This window comes from Alosa sapidissima, chromosome 1 (genome assembly GCF_018492685.1).
Source record: "Alosa sapidissima isolate fAloSap1 chromosome 1, fAloSap1.pri, whole genome shotgun sequence".
In the NCBI taxonomy this organism is placed as follows: domain Eukaryota; kingdom Metazoa; phylum Chordata; class Actinopteri; order Clupeiformes; family Clupeidae; genus Alosa; species Alosa sapidissima.
In genome coordinates, this window is record NC_055957.1 from 25498391 (window position 1) to 25515689 (window position 17299).

Here is a 17299-nt window from a genome sequence, read left to right on the forward strand (position 1 = left end):
CTCCAATTCACATTCACTCACTCCACTTTCAGACGGTCCTCCTGTCCTTATATGGCTTTATGTGACACAGCACTGCCATCTACTTTTGAACACAATGATATTGGCTTTGAGGGACTATAAAACATAATTGAAGGACTGTAGACTGTCAGACTTGGTGACTGCATTTGAGAGAATCACAACGGGGCAAATGTTCATCGGCATCGGTTTCCTGACTGAACAAAATATTTGGTCATAACTTTGTGTCACAATGTTTAACCGGCTTTTGAAGTAGTTTCCTCTCATTTGGTGGGTGTTTTCCTATCATTATCCTTTTCGCATCAATACACAAACCTGCCTTACTAAAGAGGCAATGAGCACAGTGTGTCCATCTGAAGTCATTTACAGATTAAAGATAATGAAAAGTTAAAAAGAAAATTAAACTAATATTTAGATTGATTCATTAGGCTCAGAAAATAATTGAAAAGAAAGCAAACAATGGCCTTCTCAGTTGCACTAGCGAGGAACAACAGCCACCACTATATATATGTACCACTATTTGGGTTGAATCATACACTTTGCAACATGTTGTCTACCTTTAACCCACCCCAGCTGAAAACATTAAGATAGTCACATTTCGTACCGAAACTTTTAGATGCAGGACATTATTATGACTGCCGCCATGGCGATCAAATAGAAGCTGTAAAAGCTTTTTTTTTGTTGTTCCGTCATTATAATTTTTGGTCAACAATTTTTTATGGTATGTTGGTCAACATTTTTTATGGTATGTTGGTCTCAAGAGCCTGCAATCAACCTAGCCCATAACCACTCATTTGTGATTTGCACCCCCAATAAAAAGTGAAAATGCAAAAACATGCTGGTTTAATCGCCCGTATCTTTGGTTGAGATGTTCTGAACTGCACCAAATGTCATGTGAAAGGACAGTCAGGAGACAACACAGAAGGCTCAGGAGGAACATGACTGCCAGCAACACCAATACCATGTTTACATGACCCACCTGCAATAGAACCTGTGGATCCAGGATAGGACTATTCAGCCGTCAGAAAACTCACTGTTAAAAGACAGAAGTGGACATCATCATCGGATTTGATGGACAACCACAAGCAAGCAAGTACACCCACCGGCCCATAGATGGTGGTGTTGAGAGAAGGGTTGCCGGTAGAGGATGATGATGTTGAAATGTACTATACTGAGACAAAAGCCATGACACACACACACACACACACACACACACACACACACATAAACACACAGCCACATGTGCACACACACACACACATACACACACGCATGCACACACCAATGCACGCAAACACACACACACACATACACATAAAGACACGCACACGCAGGCACACACACATAAATACACTCACACAGGCACACACAAAGACACATAAACACACACACACAAATGCAGACTTCATCAACAGTAGGCCTTATTGTGTGTGGACCATGTTTCAAATTTGTGTTAACACACAAACATGTTCAGTAAATTAACGCAAGAAATAATTTGACACCTTTTCAAAATACTATTCCTGCTTATGTGATGTTATGTGAGTCAGCATTATTGTCGGTGAACTTTAGGCTAGCAGTACTTTAGCAGTACTGATAAGAAAAGTCTCTCTTTGTGTTGATGAATGTGATGGCTAAAATCTGATGGATTCTGATTGGCTGTCAACTTTTTATCATTCTCAAAATCGCTCTGAAAGTTGATCCCCAAGGATTTCGTTCTTCATGTCGTTATAGTTATAGTTCATGCGTGGACGTCGTCATTTGATATTTTTGGCCATTATTAATATAGTTACGGTTCTTGGTGTGAATGGCCCTTTACTCTACCGAAAATTAACCAAACTGTGACTTCAAAACTGAGGAAGCATATCACTGAATCGTGGTATTGTAGCCTACTTTTAGCCCCCACTCCAGTCACTGACAGTCTATACTCCTTAGCCTAAAGTGTTTCTGGTCTGTTATCCATCAGGATGTGTCACAGAAGTTGATCATTTTTGTGGGAACAGAATGACTGATCAATGACGTTTTATTATTATTATTATTATTATTATTATTATTATTATTATTGGCCATCAAACATACAGGTGCTAAACATAATTAAATGCTGGATGCAGGTGCTATGGTGTAGCCTGTTTCAGCTGCATGAAATGGAAATTAAATACATAATTTGACTACTTTGGCTACTCCTTTTCTTTTTTAGTTTTCATTACAGTAGGCTACCTGCTTAAAAAACCGAGGCAACCAGAGCAACCAGCCGTATACGGCTCTGAGAGCAACTGAACAATACTGCCTCTTTGTGGTCACATATGGTAAGACAGTAACAGGCTGCACAACGTCGCTTCATGTCCATAATGAAGGACATTCAAATGTCATCCTCAACATAAAAAATGGCTTCTGTCGACTACTCTAGATGACTAATAGGATGTTACAGGCTATATGAGACACTGACCAATCAAAGTCCTGTCTTTTTAAAATTTCTAAAACAGAATTTGACTAGTTTGGAAAGATGTTCATCTGGAGGAGGCGCCTAAAGAGGCTATTTACTCGTTTTAAATATTATAATAAGCTTTATTTGTATTATGCAATACAACACATTTAATAAATGACATGTGATGTGATTGATATGACGATGAAACAAAACTCCCCTTTATTTCAATTAATCAACTGAATGGAACCATGATTAAAACACGCACATGAACATCAAGTTTTAATCTGTATGTTATATCCTGCGCTGGAAAACTGACTGTATGTAATTTGGATAGGCTGGTGGCATGGCAATTACTCGATACAGATCTTATATAGCCTATCCCTTACATCTGCTCTCCCCTGCTGGTGCTGCATGGGTGTTGCTCATGAGGTCAGCCTTGCTTTATTTTTGCTTAAAGGAGACGCAACAAAGCGCACTGGAAGACGACGGTATATGGGCGTGCAAATAGTGTGGTTTGCTATAGCTTTAAGAACATAAAAATAGTGTCGGGTTCTTTAAAAATGGATTTTGCATAGTTATCATAGCTATTAACTAAGTTTTGAGTAAATGTTAAATAAATATATGCATCTGATTTTCAACAGAGGCTGAAGCCCTCAGTGAAACATGTTTGCCAATCGGATTAGGGCCTCAAACAATCAAACTGTTATTTTATTTTACATTAAGCCTTTCAGCCTTCTCAAATCAAGAAATTATAATTAACTCTTCTGGATTAAAGGTAGGAATCATTATAATATATTCGCGGTTATGGAACCGCCAATGTCCGAAATAATCGGCAACAAAGAGGAAAGACAGCTAGCAATTGCTAGTGAGGAGGCCGCGCAAACATCCCCGTCACAGGGTGCAGTGTCCACCCCGCGGAGGGCATTGAGAGGACGCGGAGCATATCGCTCAAAGACCGAGGTTTCTAACTCGCCAAATAGGAATGGCGCTGCATCGAGCACCCCTACGTCAGGTCGGGTTTTACGGGATCGTTCAACTCGAGCAGTACCGGCTTGGCGGCTTAACGAAGCTTGTGAGGATACGGAAGAGCCTGGCTGCGATGCCGATTCCAATCGACGGAGAAAACCTGCAAATCCTCGGCGGCGAAGAAACACTGCAGCTGCCAGCGCCACAGAGGTGGTCAGTGAGACAGCGGATCATTCCAGGCCAGCTACAGGGTAACAATAGTTTTATTTACTATATAGTCAGAGGAGATGCAAAGTTAGCGTTAGGATGTGAGTTGTTTTATGGAACATTTGATTGTCTCACGAAATTTGTATCAGATAGTTAATTGGTTTTCAATTGCCAGATAGTGCCGTTTTCATGTAACATTACTTAATTCAGCCTGCCTGACCTCTAATTTGCATGGTCCACCTCTTCGATGAGTTGCGTCCGACGGTAATACCCCACCGCACAATTCCTTTAAGATGGGAGGGTTATAAACTTGAGCAAATGAGTAGGTGTGTACATCCATCCTAGGTTGGGCAAAGTTATAGGTACAAGACATGGGGCCACAAAAGCAATGGGGCCGCCTTTGTATCCAGAGATATGATATGACACGTTTTGTAGAAGTCTACAAAAGTCTACCATGGAAAGTTGTGACCAAGTAAGCCTACATAGCCAACTGGCAGGGTATAATTTCAACTGTTAAATCACTTAAATCACCCATTTCATTTGAGCTGTTCCTGAGGTGCACGATTGGCTGTGCACGATTCCCTCAAATATCTTGCTTGTAATAATCATCAATAAGATGTGTCAATAATGCATTGGTATTTCTATTCAGCTAATCACAGAACCCCCCCCCCCCCTCCCTTCTGCTCCTCTCTTCTTCTGCCTTTCATTTTTACTGTAGTGTAGATAATAAAAGGGATTCTGCAGTTACTCGAGGTAAGTATATTTCTATCACTTCCATCATTCACATTAAACATATAGGCCTATGTGGACTTCTGGACTTTTTTTTTTTACTAATTTCTATTGTGATATTTGTTTTTAGCCCCACGCTCAAGGCGAAGTCAGGCCCAGGGCCGATCCAAGACACCATCCACTCGGCAATCTGGTGGGTCACCCAGGATGGTCTGCAAAAGTGAGCCAGACACTGATGCATCCTGTGGTAAGTTTTGATTAAATGTGTGTTTTAAGGCTAACGTCTACTCGTTATGTTAGTATGCATATATTTGGATTTAAAGAAGTTGTACGCATTTCATTGACAGTCTTTGTTTGTTTAGTTGTGACAGACAAGACTGCTGGGAGGAGAGCCGTAGGAAAGTAAGTGACTCCTTTGTGTATATACATGCACACACATGTAACGATAGCTGTGCAGTATAATTGTTAAGTAATGAACGTTGACGCCTCAAGAAATTTGAAGAGAACTTGTGAGTTCAAGTTTGGGCAGAAGTAGGTCTGAGCCACAGGGTCAGGCAAACACAATGCACACAAGTAACATGGAGTTGTTTGGCTTTAAATTTGTAGCTGCCATGATTTTACCCCGGTGACTGTCTTCACTGGTCTATGCAGGGAAAAGAAGGAGAATGAGGATGGTTCTGAGAAAGCACAACCTGAGGAAGAAGAGGAAATCTCACTTCAAGCGGACTCACAAGACCAGAACCTTCACCCTCAGCCTCAAAGGTATGAGACCATCTCAGAGAAACTAGAGATCCCATTCTCATCCATCAGATCCTACTTGAATTTTTTAAGTATGTAACTCTTTTTTATGCATCTGTACATAAATGGGATGCTTTGGATGGTGTAATTGATCCATGGTGCTCAGGGCAAACTGAGAAGGATATTTTGCAATGGATAAAAAGGGACAGACATGTGCGCTTTCTTCTGATGCCCAGCTGTAACAGAAAGTACATGTCTGGTTTCTTTACAGTGGGGGAGAGGAGGGGTTAAGCAGTGATGAAGATGTACCATTCAGAGATGACCTAAATGATCAGAGCTATGACCCTAAGGCTGAGAGGTACTCTGTATGTGACTGTATGCACATGCAAATGCAGTGTCTGTGAGCACACTTTCAACATTTACATGATTGCAACCTTTCTCATCTATCTGCTTCACACGTCAGGGACCCTCACAAGCCAAGGCGCAAGCCCCCCTCCCGAAATAAGGAGAAAAAAGAAAAGGCTCCACCCAAGGAACCCGAGATCAAGACAGAGGGTGGAGAAAGTGGAGATGTGAAGCAGGAAAATGAGTTTGGAGAGGTTGCAGAGCCACCCAGGAAGTGAGTTTGAAATCTGCTAGACACATTATTTAGTGGTTTAGTGCTAAGACCGCTATTATTACATGTTGCAAGCTTTTGTAAACACTTAAACATGAACGGTCAGATGTAGGTGTATGCAATGTAGTACGGGCCTCAGGCAATTTCACCTCACAGATTCTATATTGTTATATTTAAAATACATTAAACATGCAATTACACCCCCATCCCCAATAATCCCATCTTTTATAGTCAAGTAGAGGCTCTTGGCTTTATTGGCACAGTTGAAGAGGCAATATAGAGTTATGTTTAAAGCTAGCAAACAGACATCATGCCTGCCTCAGGCTTGCAAACACCACCAACTACACACTACACATAGGGAATACTGAAAGCTAGCTATCTGTTAACTGATTTATCTAGACATTATATTGGGGAACATCATGGTTTTAAAGCAATTCATACAGTTTAGAGAATCAAAAGTTTGTTTGTTAATGTAGTTTGTTAATATTGTTCACACAAAACCATAATATTTAGGGATGCTCTATAAACTAGACGCCTACAAAAATTTACCTTTAAAACAGTAATAATCTGCTTCATACTGCTTTAAGTTTAGACTCTGTTGAACTGCTGTTAATCTAAAGCCAATAAAGATTCATGAGCCACTCGGTTATCAAACATTTCTGCTAATGGATGGCACTGGAGGAGACACACTGGTTTTAAGTGAAGGCAAATTTCCATTTTTGGAACAGAATGGTCAGTGCATTGTTTGAAGTAGTAAATCTGTAGAGCCTTGTTTTGTGTCTTGCGAAGCTCTCAAATTCATGAGGCATATCCCTCACAGACATGTTAAATTATAACACAAAAATGAGAACTTTCAGGTCACGTCATGTTCAGAATTATCTTGGTATGATGTAGTCAGTCCACTGAGCGGTCAATTATAATAATCCAACTTCTCCATTCAGGAGGGGTAGGCGGCGAAAGGATGACAAAAGTCCTCGGCTTCCAAAAAGAAGGTAAAGTTGTTCCCATCCCTCTCCCACCTGTTTAAAAGACAATATGTTGGAAAATCCATTTCGAGAGCACTAATTGGTTTCCGAAAAAGAGGAAAACTAAAGCCCACACAGTCTGAAGTGGTCATCTATTAAACCCACGGTGTCTGATTGCTGTCTCGATTCAAACCTCTTCAACATGTATTTTTTGGGGGTGTGGCACCTCAGTGATTGACGTTGCCTCTCATCTGTTTGTACCCACACAGGAAGAAGCCACCAGTTCAGTATGTACGCTGTGAGATGGAGGGGTGCGGGACGGTGCTGGCTCACCCTCGCTATCTTCAGGTTTGCCATAGGAACCACCGCAATTAGACATGAAGCTATTCTGACTTAATTGTCGCTTTTTTTTGTTTGTTTTGTGATGGTTTGTTGGTGTTTTCCTTGGTGGCGCTCATATATTTTTTCCTCTGTCTCCCACTCTCTCTTCTCTTCTCAGCACCATATTAAGTATCAGCACTTGCTGAAGAAAAAGTATGTGTGTCCTCATCCCTCATGTGGTAGGCTGTTCCGGTTGCAGAAACAGCTTCTGCGTCATGCCAAGCACCATACAGGTACAGTGCACTGGAGAATTCCTGGATCTCACGCATGAATGAGAGAGGCCTAGACATGCAGCCTTGAAGGGCTGAGTTCCATCATTTGGAATACATTTGCACAACTGGTCAACTTGATGCAGATATGAATGTAGAAATGAAGTCTGCGTGGCCCTGTTCATATGTTGCTCAAGTCAGAGTTTGAATTACACTATGACAATCAGGGGGGTCGACTGCGCATTAAAGGTCCAGGTTTGGGGGGGGGGGGGGGGGGGGGTCAGACTCCTTGTTTGTGGATATCGTTATTTGCAAAGCCAGTGCTGGATAAACAAATAGCGTACGTGCGACAGAGGGAAAGTTCTTTGGTGTTGCTTTAAAATAATCTTAAATCTCAAGACAAGATGTACATACATTCACAAATGTTACTGTGGGGGTAGCACTTTGTCAATTTGAGCATTCTGTATTGTGTCACAGATCAGAGAGACTACATCTGCGAGTTCTGTGCTCGTGCTTTCAAGAGCTCACACAACCTCGCTGTGCATCGCATGATTCATACTGGGGAGAAGCCCTTACAGTGAGTATGACGCAAACACACATGCATAACTTCATAACAAACAGCTGCCTTATAGGTGTTTATTATAAGCTGTTATTGTAATATGTCCATGACCTTCTTAATTTCTAAAGAAAAGAAAATATCTGTACAAAAAATGAAATCCGTCCAACAGATTGCCAGACATCTTCCTTTTGCAATTACACTTTTTCACTTCCTTTTCTCTCCCACTCCTACATCCCTCACTCTCTGTCTCAGGTGTGAAATCTGTGGCTTCACATGTCGCCAGAAGGCATCTCTGAACTGGCACATGAAGAAGCATGATGCGGACGCTTTCTACCAGTTCTCCTGTGGCATCTGTGGCAAGAAGTTTGAGAAGAAGGACAGTGTTGTGGCCCACAAGGCCAAAAGCCACCCGGAGGTGTTGATAGCTGAGGCGCTGGCAGCAAACGCTGGGGCCCTCATCACCACCCCTGGAGCTCTGCTGGAGGCATCGTCCTCCAACCCAGTGTCAGTCGTGGAGCAGCAGCAGCAGCAGCAGCAGCAGCAGCAGCAGCAGCCTGAGACCCAGCAAGTGCTGGTGGTGGGCGAGGACACCCATACCCTCCACACCATGCAGGTGCCAGTCACCCTTGCCCTGCAGACGGCCGCAGAGGACGACGGGGACGTCGGCGTCGCTCAGGAGCACCAGCCGTCTCACGCTCCACAGCCCACCCATGCGCTGCAGATGCCCCTTCAGTTTGTGTCCGCGGTGGCGCCGGCTGTCTCGCAGGCTGCCCAGATCCACCAGCTGACTCTGCACTCGGGCCAGACGCTGGTGGCCCAGCCGAAGCAGCAGCCACAGCAGATCACCCTGCAAGCCTACAGCCCGCAGATGCAGACGCAGATACTGCACATGACCTTCCAGCCAGTGGCGCACGGTGTTTCCGTGCAGCAGCAGCAGGCGCACATTCAGCAGCTCCCCTTGCTCTCGGCCACCCCGCAACAGCAGCTTACCCTCCAGGCAGTGCCCCAGCAGCAGCAGAGTCAAGCCCTTCAGAGGACCCCAGACCCAGGCCACCCTCCCAATCCCACCCTCCTCACCCAAGTAGTGCAGGAGGACCCCACTGACTGCCGGGAGACTTTGGGGTTTAGCCACGATGCTGCACCCCCTTCTTCCTCCCCTCCTCCCTCCAATCCTTCCCCCGGTCAAGAGCCGGGCGACACAGGTGTGGTGTGGGAAGGAGGTGAGAATGGGGAAACCGGGGACATTGGAGGGGTTTGGGAAAGGGGCAGTGAAGGGGGAGGTCCAGTTTTGACCCATGGATCGGAAGGTCAGGTACAACATGGACTCATATAGATAACCGCTATGAATGATGTCTAGAGAAAGATGAGATAAGTACGGAATTCTGTCATGCAAATATTTAACCAACAAACTCACTAAAGATGCAGTGGGATTTGGTCAGAATTGTTTGCCTGATGTGACATTCCGACCAAAATGAAGATGATAGTCCTTCCCCTTACTGTACCCTTGACACAAAACCCTATAGGATCACAAATATCTTCTATGTAATCAGCGTAACATTTGGTAGGTTTTTAGAACTGTCTGTATCAGGGAAATTTGTGCTTAAGTTGTCATTGTTTTTTGTACATAAACCGTTTTAGTCCTCTATAACCATCACAATATTGTGTGTGCTTAGTTGAGTGAAAGACACTGGGTATCTGGATTTTCAATATAAAATATGGAAGTCCACAGACATCTGCCATGTATCCTTTTTTCATTCTGACAGTTTGTTACTTCACACCTGTGGATTACTGTGTACTTATTTGCTATAATCACATCAGAAGGCACAAAAAGAACATATTTATTATTAACCACATCAGAATGAAATAAAAGCTGCAATAGAATATCATTTTGTCTTTAGTTGTAATACTCAGATCCGATAGTATTTAGCCGGCTCCATAACATTTGTACGGAAAAGACATTTGTTTAAAAATGATCGAGTTGTTCAGCATTTTTAAATTTAAGCTTCTCATCTCACCTACAGCATCTTAAAAAACGATTCGAAACAGAATAGAGAAAGAAGGAAGTAAGTTGTTAGGGACAATAGAATGGGTTAAGGAAAGGTTGCCCTTGTTGCTTCAGGCCAACATGTGATCAGCCAACTTGTGCCAAGCTGCTAAGCCCACTGGGACAACTACAACAGGGTATACCATGAAGTGATGTTAGTGGTATGCTGAGCATAAAACCTGAAGTGCGTTCAAATTTGAGGTGAAAGTTCCAGGCGGATGTTTTTTTCTTGCTGTGTAAAAATGGCCAATTGTTAGCTTTCAACTGTAAATAAAATGGCAAGCAAAGAGGAAATAGCAACAAACGTTTAGCCTGTGCTTGCCGACTTTTAATGTACTTTCAAAGCAACATACCACTTCTCTTGTTTTGTAGTATACTCCTCTGGTCAATGCCAAGCAGCAATAACCAACATACAACAGCAAGCAGATGGCATAGGCCATTATGGGATTAACAGTTTCCATGCACAAATATCTTCAAACATGCTATTCCCATTCATCTTTCCACATGATAGTAGATAGCGCATATGGCCATTTGACAGTGGCTTATACCGTTGCAACAAAATGAACACAATAAAACAGTGACCGACTGCCTTAAAGGCCTCTGTGGTCTTGACTGTCTGAATGACTATTATGAATTTAATTTGGTTAATACTACAGCATATTTTAATATCAAGGTTTAATATCTATGAACATCTAACATGCCACCAAAACACCTCAATGACCTGCATGTTCCTGAAAGCCAATGGTTGTGAGATCACACTCAAAGGAACATCCCTGAATACTGAATAGCCACTTCAAATGGACTTAACATCACTGGTCTTAACACATACGTTTTGTTTTTTGTCGTTTGTATTCCATTACAGGCTTGTTATGGTAAATGCGTGATGAAAATACATCTTATATGGACTAGCCTGTCTCAAACACACTTGAGTTCACAGGACCATCAAAGGTTTCTTAGCTGGTTGCACCACTAAAAGGCTTAGGTATGTACAAACATTTTTTTGTACATTTTTTTCTGGGGAACTTGTATTATATTTGTAAAGTTATGGCTTTAGCGCATAACACACAGGAGTGAATCGTTTGTAATGACATGTAAAGTATTTATAATATATAATTTATTATACAAATAACATATTTCACATGTCTGTCTAATACAGGCTTAAATGTTAGTAAGCTCCCCCCCCCCCATCTTGTACGGAGTGAATTCTGTGCCCTTAACCATAACGTAAGTTATTACTGTGTGTTGAAAATGAAGAAAAGTCAGAATTGACAGTTTCACATACAGACTAAGCCTCTGAGATCACCAAACACACACACACAACACAAATACATGCAGTCCTCTCAGAAAGGAGTGGCTCTGTCCTTTTGCCTCTGTATGTCATACTGTTTTAGTGCCCGTTTTGGGGGGATGAGTGTTTGGCTGAGGCCGACTCTCCTCTTCTTTATGCGGCCCTCGTCTGACCCATCTCCTTCTTGCCCCTGTGTTTGGAGCAAGGGGGTCTGACAGTCATGGGTCTGTGATGGTGCCCGAGTTGGGCTGGCCTGGTCTGAACCGGTTTCTGGACCCTCATCAGGTGCCACCATGCTGTCTGGGGTGACTGAGTTTTGGAGATCACTGTCATGGGCAAACTTACAGCGGCTCCCAAAGCGGCATCGTCCATCCTTCCTATAAGATATGCACATTTTCTTACCACCAATCTGTGCAGGTCTAGCCTGCAGTGTAAGTGGTACATGCTTCTGCAGTACATTCAGGCGCTCATCAGCCTGTTCCTTAAACGGATTAGTAAAAACACTACTGCCCACCAGACCACTCGCCCCAAGAGGTGGAGGCGGCAGCTTGTTGGCTTTCAGGGTTGATAAGGCAGGAGGAATGGGCTTCTCGGGTACATGTCCCTGAATGGGTGCATGAGGCTTAGTCCGACCATCATATTTCTGCTCCTGCTCCTTCTCCTTCTCATCATCACATTCGCGTTCAGAATCGCTGGACGCTGAGCCGGATTCCAGTAGAAAGTTGCAACCCTTTCTCGCCTTCTCCGCCCTGGCATTTTAAATAAGCAGACATAATCAAAAAATGTTAGCAAAGCTAAACATATATTTACATGAATCCGCAAAGCACTGTGAAGTTGACCATAGGCTATAGCCTACTCTGCAGATGTCGTTGCAATAGTTAATTTTAGTGAGAAGATTTAATAACTTACTCTTGATCGCATTTTTTCACATCACTGTCACTATCAGAATCAGATGACACTCCATAACAAACGAGAGAGTTCATGTTTGTTGACAAGCAAGAGCTTGTTAGTGTGCTACCGGTTAACAAAAAATCTCCGGAGGCTTGCTATCTGATGGTGGGAACATTAAATACACATTATGTTTTACAGAAGATACGCGTCAGTCAATTTGCAGCAGGATAGGCTACTCTACAAAATCTTAAACTTTCAATTGGAAAAGAATGAGATTGTAAATCGCTTCCAGAGCCCCTTATTAGACATTCTCTGTCGCTTCTGTTATGAGCCAAGATGGCGGCGATCTCATCTCATCTTCTCTGCTAACGGGCACACATCTGCCCTCGCCTGCGTCGGAGTGGTATTGCAAGAAATATAAAGCTGGAAGCAAAATATCACTAGTTTGAACATGTCTGACCTTTTCTTTGAAGATTCTCGAAAGACAGGTTAAGACAACTTCAACAATAGGTAGGCTTGGTTTAAAAATGGGATCTAAGGCCAAATAGGCTCAGCATGTGACCTCTGAATTGTTCACGAAGACCATGATGTCATGCATGGGTTGTTAATTAAACACTGAACTTGCCTACACGTTTGTCTGTTACTATATTTTGAAGGCTACAGTTTGTGAATGACGCATAAAGTGACTTACTGGAAATCAAGTGACTGCAGAAACCTAGCATCAAAATTATAATGCCTAGACTAGCCTAGGCTACTGGTCTAGGGCTAGGCTATGTGAAAACTGCCTAGGCCTAGACCTAGGCTACACGGTTGCAGAGGGGCACAGGTGAAGAAAACATCAGTAATTTGTCACACTCCTCTTGTGACCAGGGGATTTCCTGAGTTTCCTTTTATGGCCTATGTTATTTTTGTTTAGGCCATACGTTTTTAAATATATTGTATCATCGTCATCAATGTATCATGTTGTATTTTATTGTAGGCCTAACCTACACATCAGACCGGGAACTTTGAGATCTTCAGCGTTATAGATCAACATTTCCTTAATTCTCAGTAGATGATCCCATGTTATTCAATTAGAACACTTAAGTGTTTCCTATGTTCACTGTGACTCCTCCCAGTCCACGCTTGCATCCCGTTAAATTCCATACACCTCGAGTAGCCTAAAAGGGGGAGGAGAGTGAAGGTTGGAATTTAATAACAGGGGGCAGCATTTAGTATGATTAGCTTACCGAAAGTTTGAAGGATATTCCACTGGTGATGCATTTACCGAGAGGACTACAAATCAGATCGTTTATTTAACCTACGTTTTAGTTTGACACCTACAGAGAGAGAGTTTAAGCTTTGGTTGAAGACGTTGCGGATATTAATGAGAAGACTGATTAGTTGCCCTGTGGAACATTAGGCGAAGAAGAACTGAAAGTCCGTGTCCGCGTCGCCCGACTTGTGGAGTTCTCCGCTATCTATGGCTGGGACAGGAGCGAACGGCAGACAGCTCAAAGGGGGCTACAGGGCAACAGTGAAGACTGTTCAGCTTGCCCGGCTGTTGTATACCGAAAGTGTCCGACTGCTAGACCTCTATGTGAGTAACTAGTGAGCAGGCCAGCCTAACTAGTGCTGCATAATTAACTTTTATTCGCAATGTTTACCTCTTTCCACTATGACTGCTTCTTGCGTCATGTTAGTCAACCATGTATGCTTATGAAATGAATGAAGTCATTGAAGAGGGTCAGTAGGAAAAAGAAGATGGTCAGGACACTTTGGAGATGCATTGCACTTGAGTGTGTAAAATGTAAAGAATTTACTGTGCATTTAAAGAATTTGCTGTCTTAGGATGTCACACATCCTTGACTCCCACTTCGATCCGTCACCTGAGGGGCAATGTTGGTGCTTGTAAAGGCTGCTGCGAGGGAGCGGCTTGGAATGTAACCTTTTAAGTATGACAATTGTTGTTCACATGTGAATTTCGCAAACCCTTTGTAGGCTGTGGATTTGCAGACCACATTAATATCCTACTGAAGCTGGGCAGTGGAGATTGTACGGTAATGGTTTCCCAGTATGATTTTAAATTACTTCTGATCCTCCTAGAATGAGTTCTTTCATTGGTTCACCTCCCATCCAGGTGGCTAAAGCAGCCTCACTGCTTCAGGCAAGAACATTCTGTGATGTCACTCTAGCTCATGTTACTGGCCACTGGTGTATCCTGTGATGTAGGCCTAAATGAGATGTAGGCTACATTAAAATTAATGACTGAATTAACAAACTTGAACGTTTGATTGGGGGATTAGAATAATTGAAGGCCCCTTCCAGCATAGTCAGGAGTTATAGTAGTTCAACTGGCGTATCAAAAACTCAGTTTACCTTCATCATGCGCTTGGGATTTTTTTAAATACTAGCTACTTCCTATTTTATATGATGGAGAAATGGAAAGCTAGATGTTGTTTTAATAGGTGACAACTTTTTTGTCTGCAGGCCACTTCACTGTCTGTGCTCTTTATTGTTAAGGTTACTGAGGTGAATTGTCTGTAAACTTGAGAGCAGCACAGAGCAGACAACACTACCAAACTCTCTCTCTCTCTCTCTCTCTCTCTCCCTCTGCTCTTCTCGCTCCACACATGCACACACATGCCAGCCTCTCCCTCCCCCTCCTCATAGCCTTTCTGCTGACTGATCCTGTCTCATGTAATTCATTCACGGCTACAGCTTCTTTTTCCACTGGTTTTCCATCACAGATCACTTCAGACACTAGAACCCTCTTCAGGATGCCATCCACATGCCCCATTTCTTCATAATTGTGTGTTTCACAATGCCACCAAAATGGCCATTTAACATGATTTCTGACTTTTGTTTGTTGAAGTTCTCCCCGCTAAGTCGTTGTCTTATTTCCCTTCAACTGTGTCTCCAGAAAGAAAGGGAGAGCTTTCCGCAGACTGCTGTCTCTGGTGACCATCTCGTATCTGTGCCTCGGCCGGCACCCCAACTTCCTGCAGGCGAGAGGGTGTGGCTCGTTCACACAGCCCTTGGGCAATGCCAGGGTCTTCTGGATCGTGCCATAGTTCTGGAGGATACAGAGCTGGGGCTGCCAGGGGACAAAGAGAACACTGAGTACCTGAGCCAGCGTAAAGTGGTCAAGGAGAGGCTGGGGCACCTGTTGCAGAGCACCAAGAGCCTCCTACTGGATGGAGGTGCTACTGCAACTGTGGGGACAGGGCAGGAGAGGACAGTGGTAGGGCAATTATTTGGTGGCAGTAATGCATCATGTTACCTGCTTTATCTACTGATTTTTTTGTAGAATTGGATAAATAGAAAGCAACTTTATACATTGTTATAGTAATTTAATGAATAACACTGTTGTAGTAATTGAATAAATGACACTGTCAAATCATTTACATACCTGGACATACTTACACTCACACATTAGGCTACTTATGAAAGGAAAATAGATAAATGAATTATTTAGCTATAAATGCTAGCTGTGCAGTTTACCTGATTATATAATATTGTAGAGTTATGTTAAAGTAATAGCAATAATAATAATAGAAATTCTAGCCTGTTACGTTAAATAATTAACCTATTCATGGCATGCCTATTTCAGCATGGCACCATGATGACCCATAATAACGTTTCGATACATATCAACAGATAATGAGTTGTCAGTTCACTCAAGTGGTTTATTTACAGTTTTTCTCAGTCGCTTTGGTGCTTTTTTCACATCACTATTAACATTTGCACAGCAGTGCATTTCTCAAAACAATTAGTGCAAATTGCAAAACCTAGTGGATAACTTGCAAAAGCACATCACTTGCTCAAAATGGATAGTCCATTCCTCAAAAGCAAGTATTTATGTCAATGAAACTGCCAGTGTCATCAAAATGAGAAGTCTTGACACCATCGTTTATGAACAATATAGTCAAATGGCTTTGTCATGTTTTCATTACGACAGTTTAGGCTCTCTGTGTTTTCCCATGCAAAAAAAGGTCAGAACTCGGTGACACTACCTAAAATTGCTCAAGACAGCACTATACAGCCATTTGAAAATTACAGTAAAGTTACAAATTGCTGTAGTTAGGGGAGTAATTGAGTACAAGACACTGAATATGTACGTTTCACAGTTTTACTGTATATGCTCTTTGCAATTCTACAGCATTGTGACAGAATTTGATAACTAGTTCACCAATTTTGTATGTAATGACTCAAGCAATGAAATGAAGACTATTAGTTGTATTGGGAACGACTATTCAGCATCCATAAGTATAGTTCATTTTGACTGACATGACAAAGCAACTGATACATGTTCAAAAGCATTTGCAATTTGTTCAGAGGAAGGAGAAATTGCTATGATGTGCACAAATTACTAAATGTTGTGGAGGTTGAATTAATAGTTATCAGAATTTTCATTCTGATCTGAGAAAAGCACCAAAGCGACTGATAAAAACTGTAAAAGAAAGATGTAAGCTAAATTATGCCCCCCTTGCTCATGATATAGCTGGTATTACCTATTGTGTATTTGACTTGGCCATCAATTTTTCAGTTATTTCAATATGTTTCTGGAGTGGTTGTTGCATATATACAGTCAATGGGTTATTGGGACAATGAGTCAGTAAACTGAAATCTGAAACCTGATGAGTGCTTTAGATGAACAGGATTTTGATCAAAGAATTGTGTCTTATGCCATTACTTTGATCCTTCCTAGTTTGCCTCTAGGGGGCAGTGATGTTTGAAGTAATGCAACAATTTAACTAATGTTTGAAAAAAATGTAATAGTGAAGTGACCTGAACATACAGTATATATTACAGTATTATGTAGAGTCATTTACGCATTTATTTTTACAAATTGTTTTAATGTTGTAGTTAAGTATCACCCAAAAGAGAATCTGAGTTCTCTCTTTTTCTATTTTTCTCTCTTTACAACAGGAGCCAGATGGAGGCTTGTTTGCTTTGAAGGTGTGGATCTATCGGATCATTCAAGATGTGGTTTACTGGACCAATATGGCCTCTGAAACGCTCCCTATGGCTCCTGTGGAGGCTGTAAATGAGACAAGGAAGATGGCAAGAAATAGAAGGAAGGGGAAGAGAGTAGGACGTAGATGAACATCTTGAAAGATCCATAGAAGGCAGAGAGAGAGAGGGAGAGAGAGGACAGAAAGACAAGGAGTAGATCCTCACTCAAAGCCGAAGATGGGGATGCAGGGAAATACTGCCAGAAAAAGTATGGGCTGAAACGCCTAAGGCTGTGAACTTTGAACTTTGAAAACCTGTTACATCGCTTTAC

At 42.2% G+C, this 17299-nt stretch overlaps 3 protein-coding genes across 5 annotated transcripts in view; 2 read left to right on the forward strand and 1 right to left on the reverse strand.

The window, feature by feature from the left end:
• The first annotated feature begins 2861 nt into the window (after window positions 1-2861).
• si:ch211-113e8.10 (E3 ubiquitin-protein ligase ZFP91) lies at window positions 2862-9688 on the forward strand. 3 transcript variants are annotated; one of them, XM_042097059.1, is made up of 12 exons: window positions 2863-3654; window positions 4329-4363; window positions 4470-4586; window positions 4702-4741; window positions 4991-5101; window positions 5349-5435; window positions 5541-5696; window positions 6635-6685; window positions 6928-7006; window positions 7158-7272; window positions 7726-7825; window positions 8060-9688. In XM_042097059.1, exons 1-12 carry the CDS (start codon window positions 3242-3244, stop codon window positions 9138-9140), a joined length of 2385 nt encoding a protein of 794 aa, XP_041952993.1. In that variant the 5' UTR covers window positions 2863-3241; the 3' UTR covers window positions 9141-9688. The 3 variants fall into 3 exon arrangements, with proteins under 3 accessions (XP_041953000.1, XP_041952993.1, XP_041953008.1); XM_042097074.1 differs by having other exon boundaries at window positions 3283-3654; window positions 4334-4363; XM_042097066.1 differs by lacking the exon at window positions 5349-5435 and having other exon boundaries at window positions 2862-3654.
• A 469-nt stretch (window positions 9689-10157) lies between these two features.
• si:ch211-113e8.11 lies at window positions 10158-12376 on the reverse strand. Its single transcript, XM_042097213.1, has 2 exons — window positions 12049-12376; window positions 10158-11888 (listed from the first exon to the last, which is right to left on the reverse strand). The coding sequence occupies exons 1-2, from the start codon at window positions 12120-12122 to the stop codon at window positions 11192-11194; spliced, it is 771 nt and encodes a 256-aa protein (XP_041953147.1). The 5' UTR covers window positions 12123-12376; the 3' UTR covers window positions 10158-11191.
• An 813-nt stretch (window positions 12377-13189) lies between these two features.
• Window positions 13190-17299, forward strand: part of cntf (ciliary neurotrophic factor) — a 4314-nt gene continuing 204 nt past the window's right edge. Inside the window, exons 1-3 of the mRNA XM_042097246.1 lie at window positions 13190-13609; window positions 14933-15253; window positions 16942-17299. The exon at window positions 16942-17299 is cut by the window's right edge and continues 204 nt beyond it. Coding sequence (XP_041953180.1) covers window positions 13493-13609; window positions 14933-15253; window positions 16942-17118 — 615 coding nt within the window. The 5' untranslated portion in view covers window positions 13190-13492 and the 3' untranslated portion in view covers window positions 17119-17299. The remainder of the gene's footprint in view (window positions 13610-14932; window positions 15254-16941) is intronic.

Bases quoted from the DNA above. Each gene is read 5' to 3' on its own strand.
- si:ch211-113e8.10 (XM_042097059.1), top strand. From the start codon at position 3,242: ATGGAACCGCCAATGTCCGAAATAATCGGCAACAAAGAGGAAAGACAG. The intron at 4,364-4,469 runs GTAAGTATATTT...ATTTGTTTTTAG, and splicing joins GGATTCTGCAGTTACTCGAG to CCCCACGCTCAAGGCGAAGT. The intron at 5,436-5,540 runs GTACTCTGTATG...TTCACACGTCAG, and splicing joins TATGACCCTAAGGCTGAGAG to GGACCCTCACAAGCCAAGGC.
- si:ch211-113e8.11 (XM_042097213.1), bottom strand. From the start codon at position 12,122: ATGAACTCTCTCGTTTGTTATGGAGTGTCATCTGATTCTGATAGTGAC. The intron at 11,889-12,048 runs GTAAGTTATTAA...TTAAAATGCCAG, and splicing joins GTGAAAAAATGCGATCAAGA to GGCGGAGAAGGCGAGAAAGG.